This window comes from Bubalus kerabau, chromosome 4 (genome assembly GCF_029407905.1).
Source record: "Bubalus kerabau isolate K-KA32 ecotype Philippines breed swamp buffalo chromosome 4, PCC_UOA_SB_1v2, whole genome shotgun sequence".
Classification (NCBI taxonomy): Eukaryota; Metazoa; Chordata; class Mammalia; order Artiodactyla; family Bovidae; genus Bubalus; species Bubalus kerabau.
In genome coordinates, this window is record NC_073627.1 from 127026049 (window position 1) to 127054045 (window position 27997).

The 27997-nt window shown below is 44.2% G+C and overlaps 1 protein-coding gene across 2 annotated transcripts; it reads left to right on the plus strand.

Moving 5' to 3' along the window:
- The first annotated feature begins 10148 nt into the window (after positions 1-10148).
- CLTA (clathrin light chain A) lies at positions 10149-27990 on the plus strand. Of its 2 annotated transcripts, XM_055578532.1 has the most exons (6): positions 10149-10496; positions 15448-15485; positions 17785-17902; positions 22258-22369; positions 26564-26599; positions 27536-27990. In XM_055578532.1, exons 1-6 carry the CDS (start codon positions 10295-10297, stop codon positions 27705-27707), a joined length of 678 nt encoding a protein of 225 aa, XP_055434507.1. In that variant the 5' UTR covers positions 10149-10294; the 3' UTR covers positions 27708-27990. The 2 variants fall into 2 exon arrangements, with proteins under 2 accessions (XP_055434507.1, XP_055434508.1); XM_055578533.1 differs by lacking the exon at positions 26564-26599.
- Positions 27991-27997: the final 7 nt, after the last annotated feature.

The following is a 27997-nucleotide window of genomic DNA, read 5'->3' on the forward strand; positions in this document are numbered from 1 at the left end:
GGGGAATGTGCTGACTTCATCTTACTCCCAACTCAGGGTTTTTTCAACTATATTCATGAATGACTTTGCCTATAATTTTCCTTTCTCTTACTGTCTTTGTTGTGTTTTGTATCAAGATTATGCTTCCCATAAAATGAGTTGAGAAGTATATGCTCCTTTTCAGAATTCTCTGGAAGAATTTTGTGAAGACTGAAATTTTCACTAATGAGGCAAAATGGAATTTTCTTTGAAGGGTTTTAATTTATTAAAATGTTTTTACCAGTTACATAAATATACAGTTCTATTTCTCCTTATGTTATTTTTAAGTTGTATTTTCTAGAAATTTCTCTATTTCATTTACATTTTCAAATCTATTAACATACATTTGTCTGTATATCCTTTTATGATCTTTATAATGTCTTGAGACTCTCCAGTGATCCTATTTTTATTCCTGATTTTGAATTTTAAAAAAACCTTTATGAGTCTCATATAGGTGCTTGTATGACTTTGGATAGTCAATAGTGTCATAGATATTACTCCAAAACCATAAATAACCATCAGAAAAATTAAAAACTTTTGTGCCTCAAAGGACACCATCAAGAAGGTGAAAAGACACAAATAGAGAAAATAATTGAAAAGCACATACAAGATAAGGAATACATAAAGAAGTCTTTCAACTCAATAATGAGAGAAAAAAACAATTTAAAGATGGGCAAAGGATCTGAATAATTTGCTCAAAGAAGATACACACATGGCCAACATGTGAATGAAAAGATGTTCAATATCATTAGCCATCAGTGAAATGCAAATCAAAACTATAATGAGATACCACTTCATACCTAGTAGGACAGCTATATTTAAAAAAAGACAGATAATAAGTATTAGTGAGAATGTGGAGAAAGTGGGACCCTCAAACAATGTTAGTGGGAATGTAAAATGGTACAACCACTTTGGAAAAGTCTGGCAATTTCTCAAATGATTAAACATGGAGTTACCATATGACCAGTTACATATATATACTGGGTATTGTTGCTGTTCAGTCACTCAGTCATGTCCAACTCTTTGTGACCCCATGGACTGCAGCACACCAGGCTTCCCTGTCCTTCACCATCTCCCGGAGTTTTCTCAAACTCATGTCCATTGAGTCAGTGATGCCATCCAACCATCTCATCCTCTGTCATCCCCTTCTCCTCCCGCCTTCAATCTTTTCCAGCATCAGGGTCTTTTCTAATGATTCAGCTCTCACATCAGGTGGCCAAAGTATTGGAGCTTCAGCATCAGTCCTTCCAATGAATATTCAGAATTGACTTCCTTTAAAATTGACTAGTTTGATCTCCTTGCAGTCCAAGGGACTCTCAAGAGTCTTCTCCAATATCACAGTTCAAAAGCATCAATTCTTTGGCACTCAGTCTTCTTTGTGGTCCAACTCTCACATCCACACCTGATTACTGAAAAAACCATAGCTTGGACTATACAGACCTTTGTCAGTAAAGTAATGTCTCTGCTTTTTAATATGCTATCTAGGTTTGTCATAACTTTTCTTCCAAGGAGCAAGTGCTTTTAATTTCGTGGCTGTGATTTGGGAGCCAAAGAAAATAAAGTCTGTCACTGTTTCCATTGCTTCCCCATGTATTTGCCATGAAATGATGGAACCAGATGCCATGATCTTACTTTTTTGAATGCTGAGTTCATGCCCATTAATTTCTTTCCTAGGTGTACATACTGAAGGGAAATAAACATATATGCACACAAAAGCTTGTACATGAGTGTGCATAGCACTATCATACATAACAGATTAAAAGTGCTCATCAACTCATAAGTAAAAGTGGTATATCCATACAATGGAATATTATTCAGCCATAAAAAAGAATAAAGTACTGGGACATGAGACAACATGAATGAATCTTGAAAACATTTGCTAAATGAAAGAAGTCAGTCACAAAGGATCACATGTTCTATAATTCCATTTTTATAAAGTGTACATAATAGGCAACTTTGTAGAGACAGAAAACAGAAAATTAGTGGTTGTCTAGAGCTGGAAGACTTAAGAGTACTGAGAAGTGGAAACTAAAAGTTCAAAGTTTTTTGGGTTGGTAAAGAATCTGCCTGCAATGCAGGAGACCCTGGTTCAGTCCCTAGGTCAGGAAGATCCCCTGGAGAAGAAAATGGCAACCCACTCCAGTATTCTTGCCCGAGAAATCCCATGGACAGAGGAGCCTGGTGGGCTACTTTCCATGTGGTCACAAGAGTTGGACATGACTTAGTAACTAGACCACCACCACCACCAATAATGTTCTAAAATTTATAGTGGTGATACATGCACAATTCTGTGAATTTAGTAAAAGCCACTGAACTGTATACTTTAAATGGGTGAATTATATGGTTTGTGAATTTTATCTCAATAAAGTTATTAAAAAGATACCATGCCTCTATCTTGGTCATTCTTTCTTTCTTGGATTACTCACTCTGGAGGGTGTCAACTTCTGTGTCATGGGCAACTCTTTAGAGAGGCCCATGTGGCAAGGAACTGAGGCTTCCTGACAACAGCTATGTGAAGCCACCTCATGAGAGATCCCCCCTTAGATTCCCGACCCTCTGAAATTGTAAGAAATAATGTTGGTTATTTTAAGGTACTAATTTCTAATTACACTGCAATAGATAATACAAGCCCATTAAGATCTTCTAAGATGTGAAGTTCTAATAAAGTCTTACTTTTTATATTTAGTAATATTTAGTAATTATAAAATTTTCTGGTTTATTTTGTTGCTTTGATTAAATGTATACTGCTAATAACGATGTCAATGCAAAACTAAATTTTAACATTCAGAGCTTTATTATAGTAATGGGGTATTTTAAAAAGTTAATTATATTACATATTTTTGTTATCAGGAAGATGGGGCAAGTGTTCATGGAGCAAAAGTAAGAATCTGAAATTTCTTAATGAAAAGCTATCATTTTAAAATGGATTATGGTGAGTATAAAATTACTATGGTTATTTAGATGCCACCAGATACATTTTAAAAAGCAATGCAACAATTTTATTTGAAAGGATCAATGTTTACAATAATTAGAAATTATATCCCTAGCAACTAATTAAGTTTTGAAAACATTTAGATGACAAGTAAAAAATGCACAAGAGGCATGTAGATTTTAAACAATTCTTTCAGGGAGGGTACTTTCTATCTTGCTTGGAGATCATGGTGATTCTCTTGAATCTGTGGTTTGATTTCCTTTACCCTCAAATACCATTTTTTTAAAAACGCTCTTTTTTGTGTTTTTCATCCTTTTGGTTCTGTTTCAGCTTGGATATTTTTATGCTCTATCTTCTGGTTCATTAATTCTCTTTTCAACTATGTCTAACCACTATTAAATAACTTGCTCACCATTGCTGCAATTAGACCCTCCTCTCTCCCAAACCTCAGACTTAGATTTCCAACATCCTGTGGAATGTCTCCTGAATATCTCACAGGTCACTTGTGCTTGATACATCCACACCTGACCTCTTCATTTGTCTCATCTCCTTCCCCATTCCACACAACCGGCTTTTCTTGTTGTGGCTATTTCTGTTCACGGTTTTCCAAGCTATATAACTTATCAGTGAATCTCCTTTCTCTCTTTCTGCCTCCTAAAAACACAGAAAAGAGCATTAAAATAAAATATGGGACATGAGGGATAGGTTTTATAATGTAATTTTAGCAAGGAGAATAAAGAAAGAATGGAGCAATGGCAGAAGAGAAAATGGCTAAGAATTTCCCAAATTGGTAAAGGAAATCAAACCACAGATTCAAGAGAATCACCATGAACTCCAAACAAGATAAAAAGTACCCTCCCTAAAAGAACTGTTCAAAATCTACATGCTCCTTATGCATTTTTAAAGTGACATCTAAATTTTTTCAAAACTTAATTAGTTGCAAGGGACATAATTTCTAATACATTGTAAATATTAATCTCTGCTTCTGCCTCCCACTTACCAAATACTATGTATATTATCTGCATTATTTTCCTTCCACCTAAGCTCACTGCTCTGTTACCTAGAATCTGTTACCTATCAGCTTTGGCCCCCTGCCTCTCCTCCTGAGCCACTGAAACAGTCTTTCCTAACTGTTTTCTCTGCTTTCAGAATCCTCTCCTAGCTAACTGCCTAAGCTTCCAGAAGAGGGTTCTGACTGAGTAAAATCCTTAAAAGGCTCCTCACAGCTTCTGCAAATTTAGTAACTCTTACCTGGCACTCAAGCCTTCCATGATTTGACTCCCACACACTTTCTTCAGCTGTGCCCATTTACTTTCCTGCTCTTCCATCATCTAGCCGAATCATTCCCAGAGGATAGCCTGCCTTTCTTCCTCTCCATCATATATATTGCACAACCTGTCTCCTTTGAGACCCATCTCAAGTGCCATTCAAGTCCAGCAACAAATATTTATTGAACACTTGCTATATGCCAGGCATAATGCAAGACCCTAAGAATACACAGATAAGTAAGGCATACATGGCCCCTGCCCTCCCCTAAAGGTCTAGTGGGAGAAACAGATACTCAACTTATCTCCTGTATAAAACTTTTCTAGGACTTCTCAATCAAATATGACTTGCCTCCCTTCTGTCTTTTCAGTTCTTTGCTCACCATTGTCCTCTTCACACTCCTACTGCACCATCATCTGCACCGACCATATAGTAATTTGTAAGGCTTCCCAGGTGGCACTAGTGGCAAAGAACCCGCCTGCCAAAGCATGAGGCGTAAGAGATACAAGTTCGATCCCTGAGTTGGGAAGATTCCCTGGAGGAGGAATTGGCAACCCACTCCAGTGCTTCCAGACAGAGAAGCATGGTGGCCTGCAGTCCACAGGGTTGCAAAGAGTCAGACACAACTGAAGCGACTTAGCACACATGCAATTCTTACCACCCTTCTTCTGGATCAGATCTTTTCTGGCTTTTGAGAGTGAGCTCTGTATATTAATCTCTCAACAAAGACCCTTCAGACATCACCATGTGGCCCTCGGTCAGGCTTTGGCCGAGTGCTGAGGAAGGACCTGAGCCGTCCCATCTCTGCCTCTCCCCAGAACCGAGCGCTCTTGCCAGCTGTGTCACCCAGTACTTCCGCCTCCCGATCTCTCCCACTCCAGGCCAGGAGCTCCCCTCCTTGTGTAGACTTGTAGCTACCTCCTGTGTATCTCCTAGGTCTTCTCTGTCTCCTGTCAATCACTGGAACTCCCCAGAGGCAGTAAACTAGTGGCTTTGGCGATTGCAGATATACTTTATGATTATTCTTTCCTCCTTGCATCTCTCCCAGTCCCTACTTCCTGTGGTAGTAGGGACTTCCCATCAGTGCTCCCCAGCCAGCTCTGTACTATTGCCCCATCTGGACCTTCATCATGACATTCCTCAACTTCTTTCCCACAGCCTCTGCCCCTATCCATCCTGCACATAGGGACAAGATTAATCTCCTAAGTAGCACCTTGATCAAAGCATTCCTTTTTCTGGAACCTTCCAGAATTCCCTGTTGCTAAAAAGACTCCTTGTTTTATTAGCATTCAGGGCGCCAGCATGTGTCTCTAAATTTACCTTCAATTATTCCTCTTCTTAAGCCCTTCAGGCCCAGCGAAACTAACTTACTCTCTGTTCCCCAAACATGCCAAGCTATGAAACCTTACACCAGTGTAGTATTAGGCCACCAGGAGTAACTCTTCTAGTTCAGTTCAGATCAGTTGCTCAGTTGTGTCTGACTTTGCTACCCCATGGACCACAGCATGCCAGGCCTCCCCATCCATCACCAACTCCCGGAGTTTACCCAAACTCATGTTCATCAAGTCAGTGATACCATCCAACCATCTCATTCTCTGTCGTCCCCTTCTCCTCCTGCCCTCAATCTTTCCCAGCATCAGAGTCTTTTCAAATGAGTCAGCTCTTCACATCAGGTGCCCAAATATTGGAGTTTCAGCTTCAACATCAGTCCTTCCAATGAACACCCAGGACTGATCTCCTTTAGGATGGACTGGTTGGACCTCCTTGCAGTCCAAGGGACTCTCAAGAGACTTCTCCAACACCACAGTTCAAAAGCATCAATTCTTCAGTGCTCAGCATCCTTTATAGTCCAACCTTCACACCCATACATGACTACTGGAAAAACTATACCCTTGACTAGACAGACCTTTGTATGGATGTGGAGGGAGGCCTGGCATGCTGTGGTTCATGAGGTTCTCAAAGAGTCGGACACGACTGGGCGACTGAACTGAACTGAACTCACATCCATAGCCTTGACTAGACGGACCTTTGTTGGCAAAGTAATGTCTCTGCTTTTGAATATGCTGTCTAGGTTGGTCATAACTTTCCTTCCAAGGAGTATGCGTCTTTTAATTTCATGGCTGCAGTCACCATCTGCAGTGACTTTGGAGCCCTCCAAAATAAATCAGCCACTGTTTCCACTGTTTCTCCATCTATTTGCCATGAAGTGATGGGACCAGATACCATGATCTTAAGTTTTCTGAATGTTGAGCTTTAAGCCAACATTTTCACTCTTTCACTTTCATCAAGAGGCTCTTTAGTTCTTCTTCACTTTCTGCCATAAGAGTGGTGTCATCTGCATATCTGAGGTTATTATTTCTCCCAGCAATCTTGATTCCAGCTTGTGCTTCATCCAGCCCACCATTTCTCATGATGTACTCTGCATATAAGTTAAATAAGCAGGGTGACAATATACAGCCTTGACATACTCCTTTCCCGATTTGGAAGAAGTCTGTTGTTCCATGTCCAGTTCTAACTGTTGCTTCCTGACCTGCATACAGATTTCCAAAGAGGCAGCTCAAGTGGTCTGGTATTCCCATCTATTTCAGAATTTTCCACAGTTTATTGTGATCCACACAGTCAAAGGCTTTGGCATAGTCAATAAAGCAGATGTTTTTCTGGAATTCTCTTGCTTTTTCAATGATCCAGCAGATGTTGGCAATTTGATCTCTGGTTCTTTTGCCTTTTCTAAAACCAGCTTGAACATCTGGAAGTTCACGGTTCACATATGGCTAAAGCCTGGCTTGGAGAATTTTGAGCATTACTTTACTAGCATGTGAGGTGAGTGCCACCCTGCTTATTTAACTTATATGCAGGGTACATCATGAGAAAGCTGGACTGGAAGAAGCACAAGCTGGAATCAAGACTGCCCGGAGAAATATCAGTAACCTCAGATATGCAGATGACACCACTCTTATGACAGAAAGTGAAGGGGAACTAAAAAGCCTCTTGATGAAAGTGAAAGAGGAGAGTGAAAAAGTTGGCTTAAAGCTCAACATTCAGAAAACGAAGATCATGGCATCTGGTCCCATCACTTCATGGGAAATAGATGTGGAAACAGTGGAAACAGTGTCAGACTTTATTTTTTGGGGCTCCAAAATCACTGCAGATGGTGATTGCAGCCATGAAATTAAGACGCTTACTCCTTGGAAGGAAAGTTATGACCAACCTAGATAGCATATTCAAAAGCAGAGACATTACTTTGCCAACAAAGGTCCATCTAGTCAAGGCTATGGTTTTTCCTGTGGTCATGTATGGATGTGAGAGTTGGACTGTGAAGAAGGCTGAGCGCCGAAGAATTGATGCTTTTGAACTGTGGTGTTGGAAAAGACTCTTGAGAGTCCTTTGGACTGCAAGGAGATCCAACCAGTCCATTCTGAAGATCAGCCCTGGGATTTCTTTGGAAGGAATGATGCTAATGCTGAAACTCCAGTACTTTGGCCACCTCATGCGAAGAGTTGACTCATTGGAAAGGACTCTGATGATGGGAGGGACTGGGGGCAGGAGAAGAGAACGATAGAGGATGAGATGGCTGGATGGTTCACCGACTTGATGGACGTGAGTTTGAGTGAACTCTGGGAGTTGGTGATGGACAGGGAGGCCTGGCGTGCTGCGATTCATGGGGTCGCAAAGAGTCGGACATGACTGAGCAACTGAACTGAACTGAGATGAGTGCCAACTGTGCAGTAGCTTGAGCATTCTTTGGCATTGCCTCTCTTTGGGGAAACTCTTCTAAATCTTCTAAATCTCTTCTAAATATTAACCAAATTCCATATCCGAGCTCCAAGCCACCTCTGTCGTCCCTAAAGCCGTCAGCCGATTTCCCCAGTTTTGATTGTACAAACACCTATTGATTTTGCATGATGAGAAGTGGTTCCTCTTTTAGCGAGTGACTGTCCGGATGGCTTTCCCAGAGTTATGCCCTTGCCTCCAAAAGAATGCTGTCTGTCCCTCAGCTACTACTGCTGTAAGCAGCCAAAGGTTGTCTTCCTTGGACCCCCTCAGGGTAGTCCCTCTGCCTTATCCCCGTAACAGGGCCAGGATATATTGTTTCAAAGAGAAGATGAATATGAAACTGCTTCATGCATTGTTGCAAATTTATGTTAGAGATGAGCCAATTCATGTTCAGGGATGAGCATTAAAACAAAAAGCAGGGAGGGAATTGAGTAAATTTCAGGCCCTACAATTTTATGTTCTTAAATGTTTTTCCTCAAAACTTTTCTACACTCCATACTTTAAATGATTTTAAAGGTAATACATGCATTAAGGAAACAATTACCCTTTTGTGTGAATAAGTATTAGTGTATATATTTTAGAAACCACTTTGTTGTCCCTTGCTGACTAGAGGCAACTTAGACCTCTGGCGGGTTTCTTGGTTTGTTTCTGTTTTTAACATTTTATTTTTTGGCGTGATGGTGGTGAAACAGAAAGGTCCTTCTTTTCACCAGTGCGTAAGACCCCGCCGCCACATGAATATGAGTAACTGGAAATCACTGGATTATCCTCTCTATGCTGCTAAGTCACTTCAGTTGTGTCCGACTCTGTGCGACCCCATAGACTGCAGCCCACCAGGCTCCGCCGTCCCTGGGATTCTCCAGGCAAGAACACTGGAGTGGGTTGCCATTTCCTTCTCCAATGCGTGAAAGTGAAAAGTGAAAGGAAAGTCGCTCAGTCGCGACCCCATGGACTGCAGCCCACCAGGCTCCTCCATCCATGGGATTTTCCAGGCAAGGGTACTGGAGTGGGGCGCCATTGCCTTCTCCCTCCTCTCTATAGTATAGGCAAAATTAACTATCCATGTTAACATACTGACAGAACTCTGTTTTTAAACAAAATTCCTGCAGTCCTTAGTTGGGAAAGGTGTGTATATATTCAAGATGTTGTGGCTAGCACCATTTGGAATTGCCTAGGACACCTAGGTTTCCTCTGGGACTGACTCCTTCCTACACGGGGCGGGGCGGCGGAGGGGGAACTCAGTTTTCCTAGGAACCAGATGATCCTTAAGGAATTTTTCAGTTTTAGAAACTTCAGTCTAGCTCTGAAAAGACTAACGGCTGCAAAAGGAGTTTGTAAAAGGGGATATATTCGTGTTTTTATAATAATACTGTTCTGTTACTTGCTCAGTCGTGTCCGACTCTTTACAACCCATGGACTGCAGGCCGCCAGGCTCCTCTGTCCACAGAATTTTCTAGGGAAGAATCCTGCAGTGGGTTGCCATTTCCTTTACCAGGGGATCTTCCTGACCAGGACATTGAACGTGGGTCTCCTGCACTGCACGCAGATTCTTTACCATCTGAGCCACCAGGGAAGCCCTATAATAATACCACGGGGGAGAAAAGTCAGAGTGGATTTGAATTGATTACATTTAAGTCAGGAGGCTCTAAGGGAGAAAACCACCCAGAAGGCGTGAACGGGTTAACAAACACTTTTTTTTTTTTTTTTTTTTAAAGAAACCCAGTACATAGCCATAAAAGGATTCAGTTTTTCCAGTAATCCTATGAGGGAAGTAGTGCCAGATCCTTGTTCCTATTTTTCAAATGAGGAAACTGAGATTCAGAAAGCCTACGTGGCTTGACTCTTCTGCAGTCGGCCAATCATCGCCGCCCTAACTTTACCTCACTTCCCAGTTCAACAAGCGAGTCCCGTCCGAGATGGCGGTCCCGGGTCAGTACAGCCCCAAAGCCGGATCAAGCAAGGCTACCTTAAATCACTTACTACTTCCGCCCGCCCAGTGCTGGCTCGGCTCAGCGCCCTCCACGCAGGTGCTTCCCGAGTCACGAGTTTTACTCGGGGGTCCGCCTCTCCTCTTGCTGATTTGTTAACTCTGGAGCTACTTCTGCCCTCTGATTGGGTATTACCTTTTCGGCTCTCCAACACTGCCTGGACCGGCCGGATATTGGGGCCGGGTTTCCGCTTCCGCCTTCTCCCTCCTCCAACTTGCCTCTGATAGCAGGAGCAAGCACAGCGGCCGCTGCCGGACGTGGTGTTTGCTGGTCGGTTGGTGTTTCTCTGAAAGTCGGTGCCGTCGAACTTCCCGCCATGGCTGAGTTAGATCCGTTCGGCGTCCCCGCTGGCGGTCCCGCCCTGGGGAACGGAGTGGCCGGCGAAGAGGATCCTGCCGCGGCCTTCTTGGCGCAGCAGGAGAGCGAGATTGCGGGCATAGAGAACGACGAGGCCTTCGCCATCCTGGACGGCGGCGCCCCCGGATCCCAGCCTCACGGCGAGCCGCCGGGGATTCCAGGTAAGTGCGGTGCTTTCGGGGCGGAAGCGCTGCTCCGGAAACTCGGCCCACAGTGGGTCTGAGAGCTCTATGTAACTCTTGTGCCTCTCCGTCCGGGAGGTTGAGTGCGAAGAGGAAACGAGCCCCGGGCCCAGTCATCCGGAAACCCAGGCTCGGCAGGCTTAGTCTGTCCAAAGAGTGTGTTTGAGCGCTCTTGGGCACGGACGGGCTAAAGAAGCCAAGAAAACGGGATGACAAGCTTAGGAGCCAGAGGAAGCCCATTCAGTTCAGGAACTTTTCCTTGAGCAATTGCTGTGCCCTGAGCCTGGCCTCAGAGGCGCAACCGCATTGGCGCAGTTGGGCCAGACTTAAGGCAAATCTGAGCCTACACAGACCAGTTAGTAGGAAGGAGGGCAGGCACACAGTATGTACACAGGAATATGCAAAAACTGCACATCCAGCTGCAGAGGTCCTGGATAGAATGGCAGATCTTGGCGACGGCAGTTAGGAGAGGTAAAATGGAAAGAGTATAATTGGACACACGGATCCCTTGGTCATCAAGCTTTCAGCAAAGGGAAGGAAGGGATGATTGCTGACTTAGTTCCTAGGAAGGGCTTTCTTAGTGAACTAAGCATTTAGAGACTTAAAGCCATCTCTTGACAGTGTAGTTGAGGTTGGTAACAGTGCAGTGGTCAGAAAAAAAAACAACGTGCAGTGGTCAGCACTTCCCTTAGGGATTAGAGCACTAGTTGGACATGTTTTCTTTTTCTCTCTCTTTCCTCCTCTCTCTCCTCTTTCTCTCTCTGTCTCTAGTGGTGAAGATCCTGTGCTGGCATGGACTGCTTGAGGGCGGATTTAGCTCTGTGGTCTCATACAACTCACATAACCTGCCTCACATAACCTGCTACTGCCCTTCCTCAATGTTCTTCTTTGTTAAAGGTGCAGATAAACACCACACAGGGTTGGATTATATTGGAGAGCATCTGTAAAGTGCTTACACACAGAACCTGGTATGTTATTACTATACACAGTTCCTGCTGTGTACAGTAATTACTATACACGTTATTATAATGTGTATACACATTGTTCTTTGGGAGTGGGGTGAGAAGGGTGTTACAAAGCCGATAGGCTTTGGGGTGCACTGAAGAAACAGATTTTAAGAGGGAACTCTGTATCTGATGTGTTACTGTGCAGAGCTATACAGACAGGAGGCAGTAACAGAGACTGAGGAAAGAGGAACATATCTGAACTCCCCCAGACTTGGGGAAAACGTCCATGAAGGAGGGGCTAAGCCTGAGCCTTGGATGATGCCCTCAGTCCTTAGGAGATGAGAAAAACATAAGTTTAGAGGTGGGAGGTAACCAGCTGAGTGAAGTGGCTCCTGGATACTGAGGAAGAACAAATGGTCAGGAGAAGGCAATGGCAGCCCACTCCAGTACTTTCGCCTGGAAAATCCCATAGACAGAGGAGCCTGGTAGGCTGCAGTCCATGGGGTCGCTAAGAGTCGGACACGACTGAGCGACTTCACTTTCACTTTTCGCTTTCATGCATTGGAGAAGGAAATGGCAACCCACTCCAGTGCTCTTGCCTGGAGAATCCCAGGGACGGCAGGGCCTGGTGGGCCGCCGTCTGTGGGGTTGCACAGAGTCGGACACGACTGAAGCGACTTAGCAGCAGCAGCAGAGCTGAGGAAAAGCCTTCAATCCTGAGCACTAAGGATGGAGGAGGAGAAGAGAAGCGATCAAGGAGCTGCTGAGAGAGTAAGGCAGTGAGGCACTCACAGTACGAGAGGCATGTGAATTTAAGGAGAGTGATTTTCTTGGTAGTGGTGGAGGAAAGTTCAGGGAAATTGCAGGCATGATACTTAGTGATATGCACATTTGCTGTGCCCAGGTGCCCTGTACTTTCAGATACATGCAGTAACTCTGCAGGTAGAGTGGTGGTGTCATTCTGTTTCAGGGGAGAACTGATCATTGTGGAAATGAAGCAGTGTTCAGAAAGTGGCAAGCTAATACATGACTCCGTAGGAATTCAGACCCAGGTCTTCCTGACTTCCAGTGGTTGGGGAAAATGAAGTTGAAGTGGGCTTGGGATAGTCTTTCATCTCTGGAAATTTATTCTTGGCCCTTGTTTCTGTCTGAGGTGCCTAGAAAGTTTCCTTCTGGAGCATTAAGTTGCCTAGCTTAGCTGTCCTAATGAATCAAGGCCCTGGGGTGGCCTTTCTTTTGCATGTTTCTATAGCAACAGACAGGCCTTTCATTTGAGCCAGTTGAATGTCAGTAAGTACAGTAGAAGAGTAACGAATGAAAGCTCAAAGGACTTGCCAACGCTGGGTGAGTCTTCAGACCTACAGGACAAGCAACATGTGACTTGGAGCTATGGGATGAGAATTGTTGTGTCTGGAGTAGTGATCAAAGTCTCTCCTACTGCCAATGGCCCTGGGTTGGAATATATTAACTGGATAATTGTTAACTATAATATATTAACCAGAAAGTAGGCCTGGCTGGACTAGCCATTGAGGCTCAAAGATTTACAGTTACTTCGCTTTATTAATTTTATACAAAAATAAACTCCAAGTGGATGGAAGAGGCTTTTTTTTTAAAGTACCAGAAGAAAAGTAAATGCCTTTTTGTTTTCCTAAGAGTAGGAAAGGCCTTCATCATCAGAACAGATAGAGAACTCATAAAGGAAAAAAAAGTCTGATAATGTCTCATACAAGTTAAGTAGTTCTGGGTATTAACTATTATAAATCATACAAAAAGATAATGGGGAAAATATTTGTAATGTGAGAGAACAAATAGTTAATACAGAAAGAATACTTAGAGATCAAAATACAGCAGAAAAATGGGCAAAATGCAGGCAGTTTAGTAAAGAAGAAATTCAAATGTCAGGTGGTTACTTCAGGATAGAAGTTTGGCACAACAAGGGGACCTTAAAGTTTTTTTCCTGCTGTCACCTTAGTAAAAATTTTAAAACATGCTCAAACTCAAAAGTAAATTTAAGAGGGAAAACATTGTCACCAATTACCTGCTCCTTCAAGAACACCTTACTTACCTCTCAAGGAACCAACTATACACATATTTTAAGGTCATTGGTGAATTGCTGCTACATAGATATTTGTTGTGAGGATTAAAACTTAATGTGTAAAAAGTGTTTAATTAACATTGTGCCTGGCACATTGGAAGCAATAAGTAGTGGGTGTTTTCATTCTTAAAAAGTTGAGAATTTAATGATATAGATAAATGGATTACTAAAAGCACCTGTTATAGGAGTCTAATTTTGCTCAAAGAAATTTTATGTATATGCATTAGATAAACTAAAAAAAAATAGAAACCAATAGGCCGAGTAATGAAAGTATGTGGCCTTTTCTTTTGTCTCCATTTTCCTTCTTTTTTTTTTAAAAGTGAGGAAATGAAAGTTTTCAGTACTCCAAAAGCCAAGTGGAGGGTAATTGGGAGAAGCAAGACAATGAAGTTGATTTGGAAAATAGGCAGTTAAGATGGATTTAATTATTACAGTTAGAAACCAAGAAGACTGGAGGAGTGGTTCGCAACCTCTGCCTGTTCAAAGGAAAGAATGTGGCTGAGGGCACCTTGCCTCTGGCTGCTCGGAAAAGCTCTGATGTTTCTGAGGGCCTGTGACGGTGACTCACACCAGCTCCTCTGCATTCCTTTTACTCCTTGGGTTCTTATATCTTTTAGGTTCATCTCTTCTCTCTTACACAGTAACACAGTCATGGTAGTTTGAAAACAGTTGGACAAAATACTAGAAGTCCTGCATGGTAGGCAGTAGAGATAAGTCAGCCAACAGATAAAGAATACGTAGAATATGTAGGTGGGCACTGCGTTTTTATGGTGCCTGTATTGAAGCTTTCAAGGGAAGGCAGAGCGGCCACTCTGAAGGGCTGCTGTGTGGCCCTGTCCAGACTCTCAGTGATAGCTGTTGGGTCAGGGCATGGATTAGAAACACATACTTATTGGACCAATCAGGTAACTTGAATTAGTGACACACAGAATGGGTTAAAAACATAAAATGGGGCCAGTGGGGACTGGCAGGTTGTCCAGAGCATGCTGCACATGAAGGCTGCCTTCATTTAAGGAATGTAGGCCCAGTATCGCCAGATCTTGTCTGTACACCCTCCCTCGCTCCACACATACACATGCATGCGCGCGCGCGCACACACACACACACACACACACACAAGAAATCCTGATTTTGTGGAATTTCCTGATTAAGTACTTTGCATTTTAAAGAAAATATGTTCAGCCTGTGGACCTTCATTTTATACTGTATGGCTTGAAAATCTCGAGGTCTTAGACATTTTTCATATTTCTGAGATCGACTTTCTCATTTAGCTCATGAGTAATTAATTGTGCTAATAAGATCAGATTGTATATACCTTGAGTTTTTGTAACTTGCATCCTTGAAAACACTGCTTTTATTTTGATATGCCCAAATCTTACTGTTCTGGACTAATTGCAAGAGAACCAGAGGCATTAGCAAGAAGTCTCAACTATAGACCCTCCCTCAGGTGCCAAACCTGCTCCAGCCAAAGGATGGAGAGTCCTGACCTCCGGGAAAGCACCTTGGTTGAAACATGAAGCTGCATATCTCTGCTTGCTGTAAAGGATTCTAGGCCACCCTTTCATACCTTTGCCTTCTCTAGAACCTTCATAGAGAAACTTGCTCTGTGAGGCTCTTCTGCCAGGCTTCTAAGTATTATCTCTGTAAGCCAGAAGATACTCATGAAAAGCTTTTAGACAGATTTGTCCACATTTTGGTGAAGTCATTTGTGTATGCACATCTTGGTTTCATTGACTAGAAAGTTGTGCATTGTTCTCTCTGGTATCTCGCCCGGGGATAGTGTTTAGTAACTTACAGTACTTATAACACATGATATTATGTCATACCTTGTAACCCTTTGGCCCAGCATTTGCCCAGCACTGACAGATTGAAATGTTATGTCTTGCAGATGCTGTTGATGGAATGACGAATGGAGAATACTACCAGGTACAGACTCTGTACAACAGCTCTGATGATGTTGAATGATAGTGTTGAGAGTCTTCCTTCTCTGTGATTTGAATTGACTGTCCTAGAAAGGATGCCACTCCTTTGACTTTCCTGGGTGTATCAGTAACTGGTATGTTACCTGCCAAAGTGGAAGGATTTGAAGACAGACATTGATAGAGCATTCTTTTAAAATGTGATTGGCCTGGCCCTAGCGTTAGCAACTTTATTCTCAAGAGATGACCCGCTCATGATGGTGGCAGTGGCGACAGTGGCTGCCAGCGTGCCGTGCGGAGTCAGACACTGTGCTGAATTTCCTTTTAATTCTCACAGCACCCTGAGGGGTCTATGCTGTTGTTATTCCCATTTACACATAAGGCATACAGAGGTGAATCCAGGAGTTTGAAAGTACAAAGGTAGTCTGTGGTAGGACCAACATTCGAACCATTTAGCTTTTAGATTATAGTGATGGTGGGGGTGGCTGGTGTTTGTGATAACTACCATTATTTTCCCTCTGTGTTGTTGAGCTTCTGGTTACCAGCCCAACTTGTTTAGTTACTATGTCCAACTCTTGCGAAACCATGGACTGTACCCTGCCAGGCTCCTCTGTCCATAGGATTCTCTGGGCATGAATACTGAAGTAGGTTGCCATTTCCTTCTCCAGGGGATCTTACCGACCCAGGGACTGAACCTGTGTCTCCTGCATTGGCAGGCAGGTTCTTTACCACTGAGCCACCAGGGAAGCCCACCAGCCCAACTTGACATGGGCTTAAATACAGAGAATTTACTATTTCTTATAATTGAAAGAACTCGGATAGGCCAGGGGTCCTCGGACCAGGATTCTGACTCAGTTCCTCTAGGATTCTGGTTCTGCTGGCTGACTGCAGTTTTATACTCTTTCACGGTGGCAGAATGACTACAAACACTTCCAGGTCTCAACATGTGCGTGTCACACCATCTAGAACAGCATGGAGGTTTCTCCCAACCACTCAACATAAGTCCTCTGTTTCCCTTTTGACTAGATGTTTCCCTTTTCACTGTAGTCCAGGGAAACAGCTTGGTGCTTTGCCTCTGCCTGGGTTTCTGCGCAGCCTCAACCAGTTAACTGTCAAGAAGGATGAGATTAGTCTTAATTGGTTTACCCCAAGGGTAGACTAACTTTTTCTGTAAAGGACCAATATTAATAGTAAACATTTTAAGCTTTGATAGAGTGTAAGTTCTCTATCAGACTACTATGTTGTTATAACATGAAAAAATCCATGGACAGTATGTAAATAAATGGGCATGGCTCTATTTCAATAAAATTTAATTATAGAAACAGGTGGCTGAGCTGGCTGTAGTTTCCAAACCCTGGTTTAGAGCTTGGCCTTTGGAGGGAGGTGGAATGGGGTTCAGTCCTGACTCTGTCTCTTACTAGCTATGTATTTGGACACGTCATTTCCCTGGGTCTCAGTTTAATCCTCCAGCTGTGCCATGGGAATAAAAATTTGCCTTGCAAGGTGTTTGGGAGATAAAGGGTTTATGTGGCTGAAACATGGACAGTGCTAATAATAAGTAAATACTACTGTAAATAGTTTGTTTCCATCTTGGTTTACAGCCTGCTGAGGTTAAGCTGGTCATATTCCTAGTTCAGTAGGTGCAATAATTCTCTAAAGATTAGATTCCATTTGAATCTTTATCAACTTGCTCCCCAATCTTACCCACTATAAAGAAGAGTCAGCCCCCTACCCACCCGCTCCCTCCTACCCCCTGCCACGTACACTGGGATTCACATTTGCCTGCCTTTTTTTCTTTTTCTTGGTATGACTGTACTAACTATGCGGTTTTTTTTTTGGACTCTCTTTTCCCTAGAATCCACTGTATTTTGCCGAGGTGGTATTAAGTGAACTTTTCCCTGTATTGTATAATAAGCATTTGGAAGTGTCAGGTTCTGGTCCTTACTGTACTGTGTATTCATCTTTGTTACTTTGAAGATATTACAGTCTCTTTGTCAAGTAAGGAAAGCAAAATTCATAATACTGTTTTCCTAGTAAGTCCATTACCCACTTCCCCAACTTTGCTTTCTCCCACTCATGTCTCATTTAGTAGCTGGATAACAACTACTCTGCCTCCCTTGTGGGTTGTAAGGCTTGAGCGCATCACGTTGAAAACTTCCAACCAGCATGTAAGGCTGCTGCTGTTGCTCCTTTACATTTAGAGCAGCCGTCAGTGTGGCACGCAACCAGGGGTTCTAACCTGGGTGAAGGGCATGTCTGGGAGGAGGCTTTGGTACTGATAGAGCACAACTGTGTTTTCTGTTAAGGAGAGTAATGGGCCGACAGACAGTTATGCAGCTATTTCACAAGTGGATCGATTGCAGTCAGAGCCTGAAAGTATCCGTAAATGGAGAGAAGAGCAAACAGAACGCTTGGAAGCCCTTGGTAAGGAATCCCTTTCTGTCTTTGGGTGTTTGTTTTCAGTGGAATAGTTGACCTTGACTCTACTGTTACACATCTTTAACTTGAATTAGCCGTAATGTCCGTGTCCAGTTTCGGGGAGGGTATCTTTAACAATGAGAAAATCACACCACCACCTGCATGGAGATGCTTCATCACAAGCCCAGAGTCACAAGTGCATCCTCTCTTCTCGGGAAGGGCAGAGTGGCGCTGTGGAGCCTTGGAGTGAAAGACTGGGTTCCAGGCCAAACCATAACTCTTTACTAGTTGTAGGCACTTGGTTGCTCAAACCTTAGAGCCTGTTTCTTCATCTGTGAAGTAAGAGTGTTACCAACCCCAAGGGTAGTCTGAGATGGTAAATATGAAAGTGCTTCATAAACCTGAAGATGTTATATCCATGCAAGGGACTGCACAGTCCATTGACAATTTGAAGGCTGAATTGAAGGTAATGCTTAAGAGGAAAATGTGAGGAATGTTAGGAAATACGGACAATTGGGTCTCCTTACCCTCACACCCTGTGAGTTCTTACATTTTCATGAGTGAGGAAAAGGAGGATCATAGGCAGAGTAAGTTTTTGAATCACACAGCTAAAAGTGGTAGAGTCAGAATTTCAGCTTAAGTCTGCCCTGCTTCAGAATCCATACCCATCTCTCAGCAGCGTTGCACTTAGCTCACAGCATTTTGGGAGCAGGCCGAGCCTGAGGTCAGTGCCAGTCAGCCCGGCCTTTGGTGAAGAGCCTTCGCCATGGAGTGTCAGCTGTTGGTCAAGATTAGGAGAGACTTGGTATCTGTCCATGCATGTTGAAAAGGTGTGATGGGGCAGGGGATGTTAACCATATAGTACTGTTCTCAACTTCTTATTAAAATTTCAAACACAGAAAGAGGGAGAGTAAAATGTGCCCCTTCCTTCAGGTTCAGTAGTGAACATTTTGCCATATTTGGCTGTCTGTATAAATGAGGTGTGTGTATATGCTTTTATTTTTAGTATTTAAATATTTATTTGTCTGTGGCAGGTTTTAGTTGTGGCACGCAGGCTTAGTTACCCCGCAGCATGTGGAATCTTCATTCCCCAACCAGGGATGGAACTCCCTCTCCTGCATTGAAAGGTGGATTCTTAACCACTGGACCACCAGGGAAATCCTGTATATGTTTTGTACACTAATGTGAAAGTGGCTCAGTCATGTCTGACTCTTTGCAATCCCGTGGACTATACAGTCCGTGGAATTCTCCAGGCCACAATACTGGAGTGGGTAGCCTTTCCCTTCTCCAGGGGATCTGCCCAACCCAGGGATCAAACCCAGGTCTCCTGCATTGCAGGCAGATTCTTTACCAGCTGAGTCACAAGGGAAGCCCACTCACATGCCCACACATTTATATGTGTATTGTGAATATACACATAATTTTTTTTCTGATCCATTCAGATATAGACACCAGATACTTTATGCATAAATATTTTATTGTACATCTAGAAATAGCAGTATGCGTCTGTAACCACAGTGACAGCGTTATTATTCCTTCTTGAGAATGACTGAACTAGTGAAAACATGACTCAGATGGTGTAACTGACACCTAGAAATAGGAAAGGACTTGACCCAGATAATACAGCCAATTAGTGTCTACCAGCATAATTTATGTGGCTTTCCAAACAGCGGGCACACTTAATCGCTCAGCATTATTCAATAGCAGTTTCTTTGATGATGTAAATGTTCTGTATCAGTGCTGTTCTGTATGTAACCACTAGCTGCTTGTGGCTAGTATGACTGAGAAACTGAATTTTAAATTTTATTTAATTTTAATAAATTGAAATAGCCACATGAAGCTAGTGGTCACTGTACTGGATAGTATAGTTTTTAAAAGGTGAAGATTGGTCTTCATGGTGCTAGCAGCCTTGCTTCTTGCTATTCTTCAAGTATCTCTTCTGAGTAGACTTTGAGGCAAGACTTACGTAGCAACTATTATTGCTACTGGAATCTTCTTCGTGTTGCAGAACTCAGATATATCTTTTCTCTTTCCCTAAAGTTTAGCAAAGTTGACTTCTACATGGAGAAGAGTACACTTTGGTGTGTGGAAAAATTTCATTTCCTTTTTCAGTTAACAATATGGGCTCTTTGGGAATATTCCACAAAGTGTCGTTTTTTTAAGATGCCTTCCTGAGGGAAGTCAGATATTTGGCCTCATGTTGCAATGGAATCAAATTAAGTTGGTCCATGAATTAGGTGTTTCTGCAGTTTCACCTTTTTCCCTTGCAAGAACTATGAGAAAGTGCAGGATGCTAAAAATAGATAAGCAGTATCCCTGGTTTTCAGCTTAGCTGTGGGAAGTGTTCTCCAATAATTTACTGTGAACAGTAATGAGCATGACCAGAGAAGACAGCTGTCCGTGAACCCTGCTCTACCTTCTCCCTCCCCGATAGAAAGAGGTTGTATTACAGCTTAGATCTTTGCTGCATCAAGCTAAGCATTTAAGAATTCTAAATTCTTATTGCCAGTGTCACTTCTTAAATCTATAAAAGCAAGAAGATGGTTTACAGACACTATTTTATGCATTAACTGTAATCTGTGCAAATGGACACAGTTTTTGACTACTTTTTCAGAGATAAATTTCCATATTTTGATTCTAATATATAACGTTTTTTAAAAAAATCATTAGATGACACAAAAGGAAAATACTCCCCAATCCAAAACTAATTTTTTGGAAGTAATTTCACAACTCCTGAAAAGGAGACCTTATATTTTAAATTTTTTTCTTGTCCACAGGGTACCATTGGCCCACAGCATCTCTCCCTGCATCACAGTGCCCTCTACTCCACATACACTTAATGCCATGGACAAACACACATCAGAAGTTTACTGGTATACTTATCAGTGGAAAATTTTGAGTGAAATAATTCTCTTGAGCATTAGGTTGGTCACCTTCTGATAAGTTAGGAAACCGGGTAAAAGTTCTTTATAATAGGAAACTTTGGGGGATCTTTTAGCTGCTACCAGTCTATTTCTAGTAGTTAGAGACAGTGAGACCTTTCTTGCAAAGGCCCTAAAATTGCCCCTGAAAGCATCATTTCTTCCTTCAAGAAGTTGTTTGCTTTGTACTCTCCTCAAGGACACCCGTTACATTTTGGGCTCTGGCTCTGCATTGTCCAGACTCTAGTCGGGATCACTGGTGCCCATCTGCTGGCCACAGTTGTGACTTCTGTTGGCTCTGCCTCCCTTTTTCCATCCCTCCCTGTGGAGACAGCACAGTGAAGTAAGAATGTGTGAGCTTTAGAGTCAAATCTTGGTGTGAATCTTGGTTTGGCCACTTAGAACTTTTGGGAAAGTTACTCAGACTTGCTGAGCTGTAGTTTTTCTCACTGCTGAAGATGGAACTAGTTTGCTTTCTTGGGATTGTTGTAAAATTAAATGAGATGTGTGTGAAGTAACCTGCCAGAGAGGACATTTTTGAGAATGTGCTTAAAGTGGAGTCGCAGGGTGACTTCAGGGCTCAGCTGTGGCAGTAGTATGATCTGTATTTCTTTCTCTCTACCGTTTACTGACGTGTCTTTAGCTTAGTATCTTAGGGGAACTCATATTTAGTTCTGAGAAACTTGATGGCTGAGAATCCAGTGTAGAAGGCCTAGGAGTGTTTTTGCGCGCTCGTCTAGAACCTCGTGGAAAGCCACTAATAACGATCCCTCGCCTCACCCTACAGTTCTCCCCATTGGGATTTTTCTCTTCTGTCCTAGCTCTGCCAAACTCACTCTGCTGTCTCAGCAGGAGTAGATATTTTGTGGTCCCCTCAATTCCATCTATATTCTGCTCTTGCCTGGTTCTGGAATCATCTCTACCTCTAATAGGTTTTCTGATATCACCCTGCTCTGTAAATGTGCATCTGGTGAAGAGAGTGCTGCCTTCTGTTCACAAAACCATTAATTATCCAACTTGGGGTGTGGAATATAGTTTGTGAGGAAATTTTATTAGAAGATGACCTAATATGAATAGTCCACCCTGACCTGGCAGCATTATTAAAGAATCATCTGTAGTTGCTTCTTACCCAGTTGGTGTCTCAAAAGCCTTTTTAAAAATTAAGTTGGTATTTCCACTTCTCTCTACTCAAACCCCCAAACTAGTGATCCACTAAGGTGTAGGTGGACTGGGATAAATTGTGCAGAAACACCTTGAGTAGAATTGCTGGTAGAGAGAGCTGGACACACAAATGAGGAAAATAGAATTTTATCTTTCTTCTCTACTGTTCGCCTTCTAACATGCACCCGCACACAGCATGAGGTTAATAAGCCCCAAATAAATGAACTTCAGTTTGCATTTTGCCTCATTTGTGTTGTCTTTCTTTTCCTTCCCTTAAAGATGCCAATTCTCGGAAGCAGGAAGCGGAGTGGAAAGAAAAAGCAATAAAGGAGCTGGACGAGTGGTATGCGAGGCAGGATGAGCAGCTACAGAAGACAAAAGCCAACAACAGGTCAGTCTACGCTGCTTCTTGTACAGTCGGGTCCGTCTCCACAGCCGTTGTAGGTTTTCAGCTGCCACCTCTTTTAGTGTGAAATGTCTTTGCAAGTTTTAAAAAATATATGTGAAACATGAAAGTTGCAAGTCTCTCGGGTCTTTACAAGAATAACTCAGCCTGTTTTTTCACCAGCCTAGTTGCAGTGAATCTAGCTCTGCAGCTGAGAGTTTGGTTAGTCTGCACCGCCTGTAATGGTATGATTCCACAGAAGGCGGTATCATCTCATGGATGAGTCCATGTCTAAAAACCTAACCCTGAAATGAAAGGCCGCTTTCATCACTAATCCAGGATCTCAGTACTTCAGAGATGATTATAGACTCCGTCATGTCACTGCCCCTAAATCCAGCTTAGGTCTCTGAGGGCTGCTCCCCACAGGGTCCAGTAGTGGGATGTGCGCTGTCAGCAGGCGGCCAAGATGTTCCCACACAGTGACTTTGGATTAAAGGTTCTCTGGGTGCTTATCATCTGTGTCGAAGAAAACCTTGAGGTGACTTTTTAAAAATGCTCTTTTCCGAATTTCCATGCTCATTGAAGGTTGAGTAGTTGCAGGGAGTAAACACGGTCCCTCTCCTATGACCACCGACCAGAAACTATGGTCTTTAAATGCTCTGCGCCTGGAGTCCACTTGGAAGCAGCTCAGAAAGAGAAGCAGGGGCCGCGCTGTCTGCTGGGTGCAGGCAGTGGGCTTGCTTCCCCTGCCAGACCTGGAACTGGCTTCACTGCACTGGCGCTCCACTCACTTCAGTGTAAAGTTGGATCAGATGCGGCCTGGGGCTCTTTGTACTTTTCGTGGGAGAGAACCTTTGTGCCCTTGTCTCGGGTAGCTCTTAGCTGGAAATCTTCCAGGCAAGAGGGAGCTGACCTCTTTGCCATCGTGGGGCAGCCACGGCAGAACAGGTGGCCTGTGTGTGCAGCAGCCTTCGCCGCCTGTCTCCCGTTGGCCATTCTCGGTTCTGTCACTCCCTCGGGCGCCAGGCTTGAGCCTCTGTCCTGGCCACCCTCCTGTGGGGCATGGACTCTGCAGGCGTGCTGTCCGGTTCCCCCTGAAGTTCTGTTGCAAATATGGTGGGGCTCCTCTCTGGTTGGAGTTGAGTTGCTAAGAGTAGCATTAGCTACCGGGGCTTCTGCTGAGAGATTGTGGTTAGTTTGAAGCTGATGGGCCCTGGTTCCTTTATAATGTACTCATTCAAGATTACTTCCCCCAGGTGCAAGTTCAGATTTCTGAAGAAAGAAGGGTGGGTGCTTTGCACAGACACCGTGAGAGGCCCCTTTTACCCTAGTGAGTTGCCTCAGGCTGGGTCTGCTCTCAGTACTTGGTAAAACCTGGCTGACCCTCCATGTTCAGGGTCCCTTTCTGCCTTGCCTAAGGATTGCTGCTTTCAGGCCCTCTGTCTGGTGGGTAAAGAACAAAACAGGTGGAAGGGCACCTGAGCTGACGTGTGTGGTTTTCCTTTTGTTCTGGTGCTGTGCTGTCCTGTTACCAACAGCTCCTTCGTCTCAAGCTAGCTGCAAAGGAGTAAAAGCCTGACACAAACTTTTGTGTTAGACACGCCTTCAACAGGAGTCATTAAACCTTTATTCTCTCCCAGTAGAGGCAGACACAAGTTGAAATTGATTAGGTTTTGGCCTTTGTGTAAACTGAAAGGATTGGGGGTTTACAAGCTGGCCTGCCTTCCCTTTCCCTCCCACTCCGTGTGCCCACAAACTACTCTATTTTTCTCCTGACTCACTTGGGAGTTACAATCAGGCTTCTTTAAATTTCCACAAAACACCTCCTATGTATAAACCAAAATGGGAGCAAAGCAAGGGTCTGAGTTTAAAAATACTAGAATTTCTCTTCAAATAAATATGTGAGCTTAGGTTAATGACCAGTCATGACTGTCCTTAAAAACCTCCTTCCCACTCCTGTGCCCCAAACTCACCAGGCAAAGGACAGGGTAAGACTCCTTGTGGGAGGTTCCCTGTCCACCCACCCATGCTGGGTGAGGGGGGCCGGCCAGCCCAGGGACTGAGCCTCTCCCCTGCTTTGTAAACTCCTCCACCCAGCTCACCCCTCTTCCTTCTTGTCCCAGAGTTCCCATTTTGACCCATTCCAATGTGAGAGTTCAGGATGAGGTGCTGGTTTCTGGGCTGTACATCGTCAGCAGTCAAGTCCGGCAGGAACTGAGTGGACAGACAGTTGTGTTCAGGGACCCACAGTTCACTGGTGCCGGAGCCAGGACCCTTGTCTGCAGGTCTCTCACTGCTTGCCTCCAGCTGCTTTTTTCTTTAAGGTGCCATTTTGAGATGACTGTATGGTCCCAGAATACAGGAAATTGGTCCCAGCCAGGCAATGTGGGGAAGCAGTAGTTGGATAATCCAAGATTAAGCTGGCTTTGGGCCCTAGCATGCCTAGTGTCTGGCAGTGGTGCCCAGGGATGTTGACTGAGGCTGGCAGGAAGGGGCGTGGCTTCCTGAGTGTGGACCAGTTGGGGAGCAGCAGTAACTACAAGGAAGAACTCAGGCAGCCTTGGTTGTGAGCTCTGCTGCCCCTGTTGCCACTTACTGCTGAACAGGTTTGCTTCATCCTATCACGTCATCTCTAAAGTAACATTCAGTGGCCCTAGGTTGCTTGGGGTTGAGGATAGAACGGACACAACGTCTTGTCAAAGGGCTCAGCCCGTCAGTGGATACTTAGGAGATGCTCGTCGTTGCTGGGGGAAGGCCTGGGGGCGAAGCTGACAGCACTGCCCGGAGAAGCCTGTGGGGAAGGCCGGCAGGGAGCCTTACCTGCAGAGTGTCAGCGCTGGACCTTCGCTGGGCTAGGATGGAGCCTTGGGAGCAGCTCCCCAGAGCACTTGTGCCCCTACTGTGGATTTGAGATGTTTCTACTTCTCAATGTTCTCTCTTTTTTCCTGCCTGCTTGCCTGCCTTTTGGACCTCTTGCTGTCTAGGGTGGCAGATGAAGCTTTCTACAAACAACCCTTCGCTGACGTGATTGGTTATGTGTATGTTGCAAAACTAATTCCTTTTCTTGTTTTAATTCCTACTTTTTGTTTTAGAGTTAATGCTCCTTTTATGTCACAAGTTGCTTTGCTTTTTAAATTATTTCAGATTGGCACTGTGGGGGCTGCCTAAGAGTTGATAGGCTGGGGGTATGTTCCATTATCACAGAATCACAGCTCTCTGCAACTCTGGTTGCCATTTTTCATTTTGGGGTTTTGGAGGGAAGGAAGCTAACACTTTAAAAATGTGGGTCATTTGTGATCTCATCTGGGAAGGTTTTGGAATTGGGGGTTGGAGACTCTGACCTCTTGTTGCTGCCACTCTGCCCCAGGTGGGAAGGGGCGGGGAGGGGAAAGTCCTGGGTTAGGAGCCAGTTTGGGCAGCATTTTCCACACTTAATTCCTTTGAAGAACATGGGGTTGGTTGCTTCTCCCTCCGGGCAGAAGAGTCAGAGTAGAGGGGGCTGTTTCCTCTGGGGGTCTGCAGTTGTTTCTCTGTGGCCTCATATCAGAAATAGTTGTTTAGTTGCCAGCTTCTGATGTCCTGTCCCCCACACTGACATAGAGAGACCCCCAACTTTGAGGTCAAGATAGCCAAAGCTGGCTGATACAGGCCATGGTGGCTTTTACCCCCGAAGAAAACTGCATCTTCTCTGGGAGAGTTTGTTTTTAAGAATTCCTGTTGTCAAAGCAGTATTGCTCAGCTGTGTGTTTCCTCCTTTTATGACTAGCCTACTAGCCTTTTGACATAAGGGAGGTGAGGGTGGAATGGAGGAAGAGAAGAACTTGTGGGAAGGGCAGACCACAGGCTGAGGTCTGGTAGAGCCTCTTAGGGCCTTGACCTTGAGCTCGTCAACCAGCTAGGAAGTAGAGCTGAGTTTCTTGGGCCCCTGGGTGCGTTTGCAATGAGACTTGTGAAATGCTGGACTTACAGGTGGTGTTGGGTTTGCTTTTTGCACATTCTCTCTGGAGTAGAGATGGAGACTAGAAAGGTCGAGTCTGGGTTTGCTGGGCAGCAGGGTGGCCCAGCAAAGCCAGCTGCACGTCCCTCAGAGTATAGAGTGGCAAGGGCATGTCTAGCTTACTGACCATCTGCATTGAGCCCATTCTCATTTTCTGTATCTGACCTAAAGTTTTTCTCGTTTTTCTTCTCTTCACCTTTAAGCACAAACATAAACCATCCTTGCTACAGCCTAGAACAGTTAAGTAAACCTTCCTCACTGCCCCTGTGTGTGCCATGAAGTCGAGTGTTGTAGTGGCTCTGGGCTTCCGCGGTGTTTGCCACGGCCATCCCTGTGAGAGTGCCACCCCTCTGTTGCCACAGACCAGTCATCTCCATTGCTTTTGCTTTGCCCGTGATGCCTGTTGGAGTAGATGAAATAGTGTGTCTTCCCTCCTCTTACCACTGTCCTTTTAGGCTGTAGCTCCCACCAGTTAGTGCCCAGCTGGGGATGGGCTGACCTTGGTGTGAATGAATGTTGGAAGAGCATCCTACCAAAAAGCAACTCACACTGATCGGCTCTCAGCCGCTGGGTGCCCACCCCTGCCAGAGTGTGCCGAGAGGCCCACGGCACCTGGCTGGAGGGAAAATGGCAAAACTTTTGGCTGAACTGGAGAATGTCCTAACAACCCTTCTAGAATGGCTTTAGTCTCTAGTGCCTGCTAGCATGGGTGCTTTGTCTTGAATTCCTTTTTGATCAGCCCTCTGGAATAAATCCAGAGGCTGTTGTGCAGAGTGACCTGTGGGCTTCTTTCAAAGTCTCTAAATTTACTTGAAATTCAGTACAGGCCAGCATAAACTGCTGTTCAAGTTCTTGGCCAGCCTGCTGCTTTGCCCTTGCTAATGAAGGCAGTGGGTAGCTGGCTAAGGACTTGCTTTAATTCTCTGTATCAACAGAGAGGGAGAGAGCCCTGAACCAAACACCTGTATTCCAACATTTTACACAGCAGTCCGGGCACCCTGTGCCTAGGAAAGCTGGCCATGTGTCTGCTCCTGAGTTTGACCTGGGCCAGGGCTGTTAGTCTTCGGAAAATCAGAATGCTTTTAGGTTAGGCATTCAGAGGCAGTTGTTTCCATAACTAGGTAGCTCACATGGGGAGTCTGCGTTAAATCAGCATTTTTTGTTGTTGCTTCCAGGGCAGCAGAAGAAGCCTTTGTAAATGACATTGAGGAGTCGTCCCCAGGCACTGAGTGGGAACGGGTGGCCCGGCTGTGTGACTTTAACCCCAAGTCCAGCAAGCAGGCCAAAGATGTCTCCCGCATGCGTTCTGTCCTCATCTCCCTCAAGCAGGCCCCCCTGGTGCACTGAAGAGCCGCCCTGTGGAAACACTACATCTGCAATATCTTAATCCTACTCAGTGAAGCTCTTCACGGTAATTGGATTAATTATGTTGAGTTCTTTTGGACCAAACCTTTTGTCTTTAGAGTTGATCATTGTTTGTGATTGCATGTTTCCTTCAACTGTGTTCTCCCTGGCATTCAAAGAGGAGGGGAGGTGGCGGCAGAGGAAGGGAGGGAGGCCTCCCAACGGCAGCCTCAACCTATGCTTTTGTGCATTATTCTGAGAATAAATTTCTGTTCAAAGAAATAAACATGAAG